Source organism: Artemia sp. Qi Xiang Cuo, chromosome 19 (genome assembly GCF_049724085.1).
Source record: "Artemia sp. Qi Xiang Cuo chromosome 19, ASM4972408v1, whole genome shotgun sequence".
Taxonomy (NCBI): domain Eukaryota; kingdom Metazoa; phylum Arthropoda; class Branchiopoda; order Anostraca; family Artemiidae; genus Artemia; species Artemia sp. Qi Xiang Cuo.
In genome coordinates, this window is record NC_142812.1 from 32,242,494 (window position 1) to 32,255,839 (window position 13,346).

General features: G+C 37.5%; 1 protein-coding gene across 1 annotated transcript; it reads right to left on the reverse strand.

Moving 5' to 3' along the window:
- Window positions 1-451: 451 nt before the first annotated feature.
- Window positions 452-13,295, reverse strand: LOC148940739 (cytosolic carboxypeptidase 2-like). Its single transcript, XM_089105060.1, has 3 exons — window positions 13,159-13,295; window positions 7,891-8,082; window positions 452-691 (listed from the first exon to the last, which is right to left on the reverse strand). The coding sequence occupies exons 2-3, from the start codon at window positions 8,080-8,082 to the stop codon at window positions 452-454; spliced, it is 432 nt and encodes a 143-aa protein (XP_088961186.1). The 5' UTR covers window positions 13,159-13,295.
- Window positions 13,296-13,346: the final 51 nt, after the last annotated feature.

Below are 13,346 nucleotides of genomic sequence, written 5' to 3' on the forward strand. Positions count from 1 at the left end.
TTATACAACTGAAGATATTTGACGAGTTTATATGAAGGATGTCTACAAGTCATAGTTAAGGTGGAAGATGTTTAGGCTAATGTGAGCTAATGTAATTTTTGCAGATTACACTTATTCTAAGTTCCTGAAGAATATACTGTGTTCGTGAAAATTTGAATAGCTGTATTTTCGTTCTCCTGTAACTTTATGAAAATGTAAAAAACATCCTTGGCTTTTGGGTGTGTTATGGACTGATACTCTCCGGACAGACAACATACTGGTTTGCCTCCATGGTAGATTTTTGTTTTATTAATTGTGCATAAATGCATTTCCTTTTGGATTTTTTCCGTTCATTTCATTTTTTAATATTTCAAAAAGAAAACTGAGAACCTCTTGAAAATCCTGGTACCTCCTCAAAATCTATACGCCACTCATTAGTCACTCATATTGAAGAAAAATAGAATTTGCTATTTCAGGGATTTTTTATAGTTAGAACGTGAAATATTAGATAAATAAAAAAGATTGTCAAAAACAGCTTGAATCTTCTTACGTATGGTACTGGGCTGTTCATTTCATAGTTAAAAACAAGGCATCCTCCGACCAAAGGGTACCGGTCTCCCCAGGGCTCAGGTTGGGGCTCACGGCCATTGATGGAATAATACGGCTCTCGCTTAGGGGTTTTCATCAAATGTTTATTTGCAGGACATGTAACCTGAAAATAAAAAAATATATATATCTACTTTCTTTAAACGAGCAACTGTGCGTATATTTTTTCTTGAAAACGGCTCAATAGATATTTTTTTTAAAATTGACAACCTCGGATTTTATGGCCTAGAAAAACGATCTAGATAGGTCCCAAGTTTAAGAAAATTCGTTTAGAGCCTCAATTTTGGAAAAAGAAATTCACGTATATTCACATATACATGATGTACACATATTTATTCATTTCGAGATAAAAAGTTATATAGTTTTGTAGTTAACAGAAAATAATATTCAAAATAAAATTCGTTTTTGACAAAAAAAACTGAATTTTTGTAGACAAGATGAGCTATTTCTGCAATCAATGAGTATTTAAAACATTACCTACTTTCCCAATGATAAATCCTACTGTAAATTCCACAAGAGATGGTTGACGCGACATTTTTTTTTCAAAGATAATTACAGGCAGGAAATCGCCTTTTACTAGGTTGCAGCTACAGCTGCGACGATGAGTAGGTTATTGAAACGCCGTTGAAGTTACCTTTGCTGTCAAGAGGACCAGCCACTTACAAAAGGAAGATCCACTGAAGGCGACTGTGATGAAATACTGCCTGATTGCAGCAATAGCTCGTCTTTTTTACGAAAATTCAGTTTGTTTGTCAAAAACTGATTTTATTTTGAATATTGTTTTCTGTTAACTGCAAAAGTAGGTAAGGTAGCACTTGCCGTTAAAATTAGCGCTTAAACAGCTCTCTATGATGTTCCGGTGCCCCGCTAGCTGCGGAGAAGAAAAACAGACAGAAATAGGCTTCCCATGCATAAAAAATGACTTTTCTTTATTTTTCAAGAGAATGGATTTTCCTTGTTGTTAAGCGAAGGGACTGCAAATTTCCACGAAATTGTTATTTTAGTGCCTGCAAAAAAACACAGGAAAAAAAACACGCCTGAATTTCTTAGCCACCCTGGGATGAATTGAAGTTATTTTGGTGTCTGTGAAGGGTAAACATGATAAATTGAATTGGAGTCACGGCGGAATTTCTTAATTAAATGAGATTTCTGACATGCCGCTCTGTGACTTAAAACTAAAGAATAACACGATAATAATATTAGCACATAATTTGGATGTTTCAGAAATTACAATGAACTAAGCCACGTGTTATTTTAGCTTCTCTGCGAAGGATAAACAGGAAAGAGGAATCGAATTCATTCCAGAATGTCTTAATTCAACTGAAATTGCTGATTTGCCACTCTATGACTTAAAAGTAAAGCATAGCCCGATAATTATGCTGTAATATAATTTAGGTATTCCAGCAATTACAATAGAACAAGCAACATGTTAAGCGTCTGTAAAGCATAAACAGGAATTAGGAATTGAATTCATGAAAGAATTATTTAACTCAACTGAAATTGCTGAATTATCATCCAATGGCTTAAAACTAAAGTATAAAACGATAATTATGCCAATGCGTAATTCAGATATTTCAGAGGGCATAGACAATGGAGCATTCCTGGTTAAACTGCATTATACACCAACGCAATTGAAGCAAAATTATAACCACTGGGGGAAAGCTTTTGTTTCAAAAGGTCCCTTTTGAAACAAAAGGGACCTTTGGCCCCTTTTGTTTCAGAAAAATGCCCTTTTTACAAATTTAACTTAATTTATCTTTAATAACTAAACCATGGGAAAGCTTTTATTTTAAGACGTCTGATAGAATCCACTAATTAGCAAATTTGTGAAAAAGCCAGGTGAGCGATGACTCATACAGCTTAAATTTACAGCTTGAAAAGCTTCAAAGGATGCTGGGAGTTTTAATTTAATTCGGCCATTCCTCGCCTTTGATCAGAGGTGCGCACGCAAAGGTGCGCCTTAAAGTGTATTCGTTAATTGTAAGAGATTTTATCTTTAGTTCCGTTTTTGAGTCTGATATATATGTGGTTGTGAATACAGATAAGAAATCTTTCTTTAAATCTTTGACCTATTTTGATTGGCTTAGGTAGGGTCGGCAGTCTACCGCAAGACTGAGAATAGACTAGCTTGGTATAGAAAAAAATCGTATACTAGGCCAGAGATCTTTCCTTGAGGGGGAATTGGGGGAGTTTGATCTTTATGATACCTGAGGCCAAATAGTGTGGCACACAGAAATCACAAGGAAAGTATACTTGCCAGGGAACCCTGACGGTTGTGTAAACCGCCAGAGACGGGAAAAGCAGAAATCCGTGGCGCGTAGAAGTTACACTGGCTTTTGGGGTACCGCCAGATTACTCTGGTGGCATTAAAGGTTTTTTCCCCAATTTCAGAGGCGAAGAACTATAATCTTTGCCCTCCCCCCACCCCCCAAATACTGGTGGTAGCGAAAAAGGAGCTATCAAGGGCACTGGTAGCAAAAGATCGAGAGTTTCCAAAAAGACCGGTGAAAGATAGCCTAAAGTATAGTCTATAGGCTGTAAAAAATCAGCACCGAAAGATAGATTTGAAAGATTGCGAATTTAAAATTTGATAAGTCAGGCTCCTACTTAGGAGCGACGCAGTGCATGACAGAGGATACAGCCCCATTTCAATACCTCCTTTCATCGAGGTTTGGGCTGAGCCTAAACAGAAATTAGAGAGAAAGAACAAAAAAAATACGGAATTATGATAATGGGCTGTGCCTTGTTAGACAATAATGAAAAAGAATAACGTGAAATTAATTGAGTTTGAGTTTACAGTGGGGGAATCTCCGAATTAGAAAGTATTAAAGGGTTTAAGGACAGAAACGAAAACGGTGAAAGTTGGGTTATTATTTGAGCTATTTGGCGGACTTAGATATAATCTTCAGTGACAAAGGTTATAAGATTATTGAAGACGGTAAATTAAGATTTGACAGTTTTGTGCCCAAACTTGACAAGGAAGGTGAGAGGCACATGTCCCGTAAAGTTATCGGCCTTAGAGCAGATTATATTGGGAGAACGGGCATCAGGGAAGGATACGTGATTTGTTGTACTGGGTAAATCCCCTGTTGAAGTTTTAGTCCAGCTAATTTACTAGCGGAATTTTTGCGCGGTTTTTCAGTTTACTTTCTTGTGTAAACCCCGTTAATTTGTTTTTTCGGACATATATATCACTTATATGAAATTGCTTGCTGCGAAAGAAGTCGTTAATCCATAATGAAGTCTATATACCCTGATTATTTGAAAAATTGCTTAATCTCATTACACGGCCGTAATAATTCACAATAGAAATTGCGCATCATAAGTTTTGCGTGTGGAAATTGTTGAACTTACCAAGATTGACTAATTAATCAAGAGATATTACAATCGGAAAGGAGCATACGCGGTAAAATGAGGGGGTACGAAATAAACAAGGAAGAAATAATATGTGAAAAGACAAGATGAACTCACCCCTCAGAGGCTGTGCCAAATGAAGGGGAGTTGCGGGTTAGAGATAATACAGATATGGTACAAATGAATTCAGAAAATGAATTATGAAGATATAATGACAGAAGGAATCAAAGTAGTCCGAATAGCAGGAGTAGCAGAAGCTCAATTTTCAGCAGGGGCTCGCGAAAAAGTACTCAAGTAGATATGATACAACAACTATTAAATTTCATGAAGGAAGAAAGAATAGCTAGAGAACAAAAAGAGAAGGAAGATAGAGAAGAAAGAGAGAATATTAGAATAGCAGAAGAAAAAAAGAAAGAGGCTGATAGAATAGCCAGAGAACGAAAGAATAAGGCTGATAAAATAGCCAGAGAACGAAAGGAAGAGGCTGATAGAATAGCCAGAGAACAAAAAAAGGATAATGATAAAATAGCTAGAGAGAAAGAAGAGATATATCACCAAGAGTTTAAAAGAACCATGATAGGCCTAAGAAAAGCCCGCTGGGGAATTCCAGAAAGGGATATTTTATCACATCTAACTTCTAGGCTGTCAGATAGCCATAATAATTTGTCTAAGAATCAATCGCGAGGAAATGAAAATTACCAGACACTAAATGGTAAGACAGAAAAATATACAACTTCGTTGACTACGGGTGGAGGTGGAACTGCCCATAAAACAAATTGGGAGGCTGCGTCCCCCTGTCGGAAAAACAAAATGCTTGATACTCTTGTTCTAAATGTTGATAATTCACAAAAATGGGATGCGGAAGTAAAAAGACCACAGAATATTGAAAATAAGACGCGCGAAAATGATTTTTTCGGGAAAATTTCGAGAAAACGGAAAACTTGAGAACACTTTTAGCGAGTGTGAGACGCCGAGAAATGTTTGCCAAAATGAAGCACTGATTGCACCAGAGAAAAAGGAGACGAAATTTATTGTACGCACTTTTCATCGTAAAGTTCGTGAAATTTTAGTTCAATATGAAAAACCAAATGTCGAAACCCATTTGATAACGAAATATTTGTTTCTGCAGTAGAAGAAAAGAAAACTAAAAAAGAGAAAAGAAATAGTAAACGGAGTTATAATGAAGAAATGCAGTCAAAGATAGTGGACACTGGAGTCCAACTCAAATTTAATGATGATTTATTTTGCGCGACGGAAAAAGTTGAGAAATGAGAAAAAGAACAAATAAATGCCGAAAAGAGGCAAAATTTGGAGATTCAGCCTGCAGGGGCGAAAATAGAAAGTTGGATGGGCTGTACCTAGCTAAAATACATAAAATGAATAATAGGGTGAAAAATAAAAAGTTGGATGGGCTGTGCCTAGCTAAAATAAATAATAGGGGGGACAAAGAGGTCCAAGACCCATGGGGAATAAAACAAGATGATTACAAAATAAAGTTGAACGACCTACAACGGGTTGGGGAAAAGTTGGGAGATATTGAATGTCGGGTTGGATTCCAAAAACTTGGGAAGGAATCTGAGATTAGTACTATCAGCTCAAAAAAGATGTCGATCCTTCACGAGGAGGAGGAATCCCTTGGGGAAGATCCCCAGCGGGAAGTCGTGAAGGATATCCCTTTTCCTCAACGCACAACTGGCGGATAAGTGGTGATCCCTTTACCGAGATTTTGCCTCTCTGATCTGGAGTCCCTGGGGGATACCCGCTCCCAGTCACTTCATACTTCACCCAATCCTTTGTCCAATAACCCTATTCATAGTTGTTATTCTTTATGGGACTCGACAATTATTTCCGGCTAATTGTATTCAGTGGGAGATGTATCCAAATTTCATCTTCAATTAGAATCAACGCATATTCTTCATTTGGTTATCTCAAGGGAGGGAACCCAGAGTGAACTGATTAGTGACTTGCTCAAACTTTTAGCTGATATCCCCGTACCCTTATTGTTTTTACAGGCCTTTGCAAATTCGGCCTTAGATTATTTGAAATTATGTCAAGGGGAAATTTACATTTTAATTGAGATGTGGTGTTGTTTCAACAGATGGAAATTGAGAGGCTAGTGCAGCCAATTTTTCATGATGACTCGCATCATCGAATGCGCCGGAAACTGATCCTTTGCTCCCCTGAAATGTAAACTAGTGAGAGTGAGAAATTTTTTATTTAATCATGCTGTGCAAGACTAAATTCCACAAATCTCGTGGATTCTTCCTTCTTTGAAATCCCAAGCTTGGTGAAGAGAGCTGTACAGACAATAGTTTTGATTGGTTTTACAGAGATACGGAATGGCAATGGAACTAAGCCAAGCGGATGGTAGTCGCGGATTCATAAGCCAACAGGTAGCTACAGTGGAGAGGCACCAGTGGAAGAAAGAAGAGAAGATAAACAAGTTTGGTGATTTTGAAGTTGGTGTTTTTGGTGTTATTTATTTTATGTTTTCTGTTTTGTGCTCTGACCTATGGCGTGGTGGCGGTCATTTTTCTTAGGATGGAGGTGTTGGGAGCTTTGGCCCCTTTTGTTTGAGAAAAATGCCCTTTTTATAAATTTAACTTCATTTATCTGTAATATCTAAACCATAAGAAAGCTTTTATTTTGAGACGTCTGAAGGAATCCACTAATTAGCAAGTGTCTGAAAAAGCCAGGTGAGCGATGACTCATACAGCTTAAATTTACAGCTTGAAAAGCTTCAAAGGATGCTGGGAGTTTAATTTGATTCGGCCATTCATCGCCTTTGGTCAGAGGTGCGCGCGCAAAGGTGCGCCTTAAAGTGTATTCGTTAATTGTAAGAGTTGTTATCTTTAGTTCCGTTTTTGATTTCTGATATATGCGTGATCTTGAATACAGTAAGCTTTTTTGTACTATATAATCTTTGACTTTTTAGCCTAGGTAGAGCCCAAGAAGATAGTTAGAAATATTAGTGGGTACCCTCGGCCTTAGAGTGGCCCTTTGACCGTTCGATCATGTTATCATACCCTGCCCCAGGGTATGATAACCCAACTTTAAATTGGGTATTAGCAAACCCTATATTTACAGAACCGTTTTGGTAAGCGCGGGCATCCCATTCTAATATTCGAAGCCATCAGGGGCTTTCCCCTCCAGTAAGTGGTGTAGCACCATTTTTGCACCAATAGGTGGCGACACCCGTACCTTACCACTCCAATACTTGGAAAGAAGTGTTTTTGGTATCTATGACGTCATGCCAAATTACACATGATTTTGAATGAATCCAAACAGCTAAAGCAAAAGGAATGAAAAAATGTCTGAGGTAATTATGCAGGAAATCAAGCAAAACAAGATTTACAGCTAGAAAACTTGCGATGACAAGGATCACAACGAATCCCAATGAAAATGATGGATAAAAAAGATCTGTTAGAAGATAAGCGACAGGGATGATGACATCGGATCGTAAACGAAATCTGCGGCTGGAAGAGAAGCCACAGTGAGAATTACAACGAATCCCAGGATAAAGCAAATTCTATCAAATGCATGATTCTTTGATGCATTAACGGGAAGGAGGAATTGAATTTACGTCAGGATTTCTTAATTCAATTGAAATTACTGATTTGTCACCACATGACTCAAAAGTAAGAATAGCACGATGATTATACAAATGCATAATTTGATAATTAAATATATACAAGCCTGTCACGTTCTGAGTGTCAGGTCCCGGACAAAATCCAGGCTCCTGGTACTGTATATTATTCAACGTAAATTGTCATAATAGAAACCCAAAAAGAAAGCAAGAAGATTACTAAAAAAGCGGAGCGTTACAACCCTCTTTCTTTAATACCTCCCATGAAAACCTCTAGCTTCTTAAACTCTCCAACTGTTTAAATTTCGAGAGCTAATAAGAAGCGACAATGACGGTTTCGACTCTTGCTTAAAAATAAAAATTACCTCACATTCTGCTGGCCATCTCGGCAGTTGCTCAGGTCCAGGACGTTTGTGAGATGCATACAGCTCACGAGGCTGAGAGAGAATAAAATCTTCAGGATTACTCTCATTGGTTATTAGTTGATTTGTCCTTAAACCATTTTGGGTTACCGTGTTTACCTTTTCTACAGTTTCTTCGTCAGATGAAACAGGCATCTAAAATACAATATGATCTTCTTAGTTTTTGCTACTAAGCATTCTTTGTGGTTGGTTACAGAAGCTTCGTTACTTTTAACTTAGAAAATGTTTGGATTGGGACACAAAAATCGCATTAAAAATAACAATAAGCCACCCATTTCTTTTCAACAAAGCCAAAAAAAATTATACCTGGAAAAAATAAGTATAACATAATGGTTCCATTGTAACTGAACCACCGTGTAATTGAACCCCAAGCAACCGAACCCCTGTAACTGAACCCCCGTACAACTGAACCACCGTGCAACTGAACCACCGTGCAACTGAACCCCCTTGCAATTGAACCGCTGTGCAACTGAACTCTCGTGCAAATGAACCCCCATGCAACGGAACCCTCGTGCTACTGAATCCTCATGCAACTGAACACCCCTTTAACTGAACCCTCGTTCAACTTAACCCCCGTGCAACTCAACCCCATTTAACTAAAACCCTGTGTAACTGAACCACCATGTAACTGAACCCCCGTGCAAGTGAACCACCGTACAACTGAACCACCGTGCAACTGAACCACCTTGCAACTGAACCTCTGTGCCACTGAACCACCGTGCAACTGAACCACCGTGTAACTGAACCCTCGTGTAACTGAACCCTCGTGCGACTCAACCACCGTACTTACATTGGGTAAAACACAAGTTAGAATGTTTACATATTCAACCTTGTTGGAAGTGTCGTCTTTTTTAAGTCTTTATATAAATTACTGTCAAGATGATTTATAAAAATGCTCTGTTTTGTTGTCACAAAAACAAAGAAAATCGGACGTCATCGGACGAAAATCGGACAAAGAAATCGGATTTTTAATTAAAATTAAAAAATCTTCTTTGAGTCGTGTTATTTTTTAGTTTAATTGAGAAGTTCTAAGGGAAGTGGAAAAGAGGAATTTATGTGTACATCTTGCCCCCCCCCCTCCATGCAAATACTTTCTTCTCATGAAAGATCCTCCGGAAAACCCCCACACAAAAAATTTCCGTATGTTTCCCAATGACAAATACTATCTGTAAGCAACAGACAAATCAAAAAAACTTAAAAAGGAACTGAAACTTCTGCAATGGGGTTATCCGATTGTTTTGCAGCTAGGAAGAGAGGGAGATACCTAAAAGGGTGCATTTTGATGCCAAAACATCTCAGCTCTTACTGAGCCTTCAAATAAATACAGGATTAGCTCTAAGGGAGAGACGAGAGGAGGATGGAGGTAGAAATTGTTTGATAATCCCCAGGCATTTCTAGTCTTTTTTTATAAGCCGAAAGTGATTGCAGACTAACCAACAACAAGAGGTATTTTTTTTGGGGGGAGGGGGAGATTTTCCACAGGTAGGTATTTTCTGGGAGGGGGGTATTTTCTGTGAGGTGTTATTTTCCGCGGGGTATTTTCCTTAAGGGATTTTTTTGCGGGGGGGGGGGGGGGGTAAATGGCGGCTCTCACTGTCTACATACTGTATTTTTTTTTACCACTTTGCTTATTTTGTTGTTTTCATTTTGTGGAAATTTCTACGCTCGTAGTTGTTTATCGTTTGGTTTGAAAAAGGCTAATTACCTGCTTCCGTACAGTGGTTGAGTTGCACGATGATTCAGTTACACGAGGGTTCAGTTGCAAGGTGGTTCAGTTGCACGGTGGTTCAGTTGCACGGTGGTTAGGTTGCACGGTGGTTCAGTTGCACGATGGTTCAGTTCTACGGTGGTTCAGTTGTACGGTGGTTCAGTTGCACGGTGGTTCAGTTGCGCGGGGGGTCAGTTACTCGGGGGTTTAGTTACCTGGTGTGTCAGGGCCCCGGAGGTTCAGTTAAATGAAGTTCCTGGAGACGGGGGTTTAGGGGCATAAAGTTATAGTTACAGGTGGCTCAGGTACACGGGGGTTCAGTCGCATAGAGGTCCGGTAGCAGGAGCGTCCGGTTCTACGGGGGCTCAGTTGTAGGGTGGTTCAGTTACACGGTGGTGCAGTTGCTAGGGGTTCAGTTACATGGTGGTTCAGTTACACGCACACCTAATATAATAGTCACAATCCCGACAACTGGACAAAAAAGAAAGAATTAACAGTAAAAAATAGCTACAAACGTTACGTTTCAGTATAAAACTTGTCAAAAAATTTGTAAGCTATATTAAAACAAATTAGAGTAGTTAACAACTTCACTTATTTTAAAAAATATGGCTTGTTAGCTATTTAAATGTCTTGCAAACTGGGACCCTTTCCGATTAAGAAAAATTAATACACACAGACACACACAAATCATCAGCATAATAATTTAGTGATATTTATTCTTTTGTTTTAGTAGTTGTTCGTTCTTACTTGTCACAAGTAAGAACGTAAGAAGTAAGAAGGTTACACTTACAAGCCACAAGTTTAAAGCCCGTTAAAAAAAAAAAAAAAAAAAAAAAAAAAAAAAAAAAAAAAAAAAACACACGCCCTAATGAGAAAAATTGTCATCGTTGATCCAGGAATGATAACTATTATTCGTTTAATCTTAAAAGTAAAAGTTCATAGCGAAAACAAATTTATGATTATTTTGAAAAAGAGCCTGAAACCCTTCGAAAATGGCGTCAGATCAAAATAAAAATTGTACCATTGGACTCGGTATTGTCAAAACCTTGCATAGGATAATTACAGGCCTCCACAGTGAACACCAAGGAAAATCACTTTTTTTGCATGGGTAGCGCTGATGTGTCGTTTTTTTTACCATGGTTAGAGGGTTACCAGAACACTATAAAGTGATGTTTAATGGCTCATTTGAACGGAAATTTAAATTTCTAGCGCCTTTTTTAAGTGACCCAAAAGATTAGACGACAGCTAGCCCTTCCACAAAAGGCTCACTTCCCCTAAAGTCGCCCGAACAAAACTTTGAAATAGAAATTTTTTCAGCATAGTTAAAAGGTCCAATAACTATACTTTTGGCGATGACCTGACCCTCCATAGTCCCTGGGAAAGGGGCGGCAAGTTATGCAATTATGGTCCTTCAAAACTAAATAGATTAAATTCGATTACAAGTAACTTGTAGTTCGGTTGGTAGAGCGGTGGACTTTGAATCAGGATGTCAAGGATTTAATTCCTTATCGAGTATTTTTTTAATCATGGTTTTGTGCCTTCTGTATGATTATGTGGATAACCTGTATTTGTTAAGGCAGACTACGGTAATTCTTAGCCAATGCTGTTTTTCCTACTGCGCCAAAAAATTACGACCAACCTCCAAAATTTTAGTGATTTTGAGCTTAATTGTTCTTTCTGAAAGTTTCTGGATAGAAAAATGGCTTCATTTTTGTTTTATATTTTCTTTTAGTATTTCCAAAAAAAAAAAAAAATCAAGTTATTCGTATTTGTCAATGGATTCTTTGTTTTGGTTCCCATAGTCTCCAAAGAAAGGATTTCACTTATAGCCTAGTATTTGTCGTTGGGAAACATTCAGACATTTTTTAGGGTGGGATTTCTACAGGGGGGGGGGGGGTATTTTCTACGGGAAGAGTTTTCCACTAGAAGGAAAGCTTCAGGAGGAACTTTCCAGGAAAAACTTTACAAAATGAGGGAGAATCCCTAGCATTATTTGAAAACCGTCACAAATTAAACAAAAAAATTCAACTGGAAGTAAGGAGTGACATTAAAACTTATAAACGAACAGTAATTATTCTGTATATGAGGGGGGGGGGGGTTCCCCCAGAAAAAAGTAAAATAGATCATGACAGTATTTGTTCTACATTAAGTTTAAATTAAAAACGGGCAAAGATTAATTTAAAAAATAAAGCTTTTCTGAGGGAAGTAAAGAGCGGAGTTGAAACTTAAAGCGAACGAAAATTATTGCTTTCCAGTCTATCTAACATGCATCGATAAAACTAGTAAAAATAAACCAACTGATAACATTTCCTTATGTTTGTATAGTTATAGAAAACTAGCGCTTTGAACGTCCCCATACGTACAATCAATTCGCCAAAGAGAAAGCAACACAAGCAAAGAGAATTTCGTATATGAATTCTGGAAAATTTCCCCACATCAATTTTCCCCTGAAAAGTTCACCCGCGAAAACTTTCCCTCCGAACAATAAATTCTCCCGTAGAAATTGCCCTCCAATATTTTTGGTCACTTAAAAGGGAACTAGAACTTTAATTTCCATTCAAATAAAACATCTACTGATCTTCTATGACTATTAATTTGACGCGACCACCCATGGAAAAAAAAAAAAAAAAAAAAAAAACATTTCCGTTTTCTTTCATCTGGCAAAAAACCATAGCAGAAGGGTTCTCTGATGTACTAAATCTGCTGGACTAATTTTGAATAAGATTTCTTGACTTTTAAAGATGTTCCACCCCTTTTTTGAAAATCCGGCAAATTTTCTCAGAATCGTACCTTTTGAAGGGTAGAATTAAGCCTAATAAATTTTATATATTTGGAATCAGCATAGAAACCCAATTCCTTTGATGAATCTATTGTTATAGAAACTCTTTTTTCGGAGTTCAGTTACTACTTTGGCCGAGTCGCTCCTTACTTACAGTTCCATACCACGAACTGTTTGATGCTATATTTCACATAATTAGCCAGAACTTCATATTTTAACATATATCTTCCTGTTCTCCTTAAAAAAAATACTCTCGTACATGCCGGGGAATATATATTTATCATACATATGAACACGCAGCGGGGTACTATATTCAAAGTCTAACTCTCAAATTACGCTTCAAGATCGTATCGAACTATTGTTCCAAGGAGTACATTATACTATAATAGTTATTTAACTATTACAATTAAGCAGTACATATTTTTGTGTGAATTTAAAAGCAAAACCTTGTTTGTCAGCACTATACTATTTTCGCATAAAAAGGAACAAAGAGCATACATCTTATATAGCCCCCCCCCCCTATAGTTGGTTTTAAACAAATAAATGGTCGTCTTTTCCGTCGCTCAAGTTAAACACCCATTCAAAATATGAACAACACCTGTAAGAAGTACAAAAAGAGAGATGATATGTTAAATTACGGCAAGAAAAAAAAAACTAATTTAAAAGTCTTGTAGTATTACAAATTTTCCTGGAAGGAATAAAGTGGAAATAGAACAAGCCATACCTGTTTCTCACGCTATTCAAGGCCACAGAACTATGCAAGGCTACGTTTCTCTCACGGAACTAAACAATTGACTGGTTTCTAAATACTTAGAAAACAAAGCCTTTGTTCAATCGTTAAGCTAGGTATCACCGTGGCAATCTCTAAACAACTTATTCCCCTCTGATTTATCTCTAACTCTCTGAACCTGT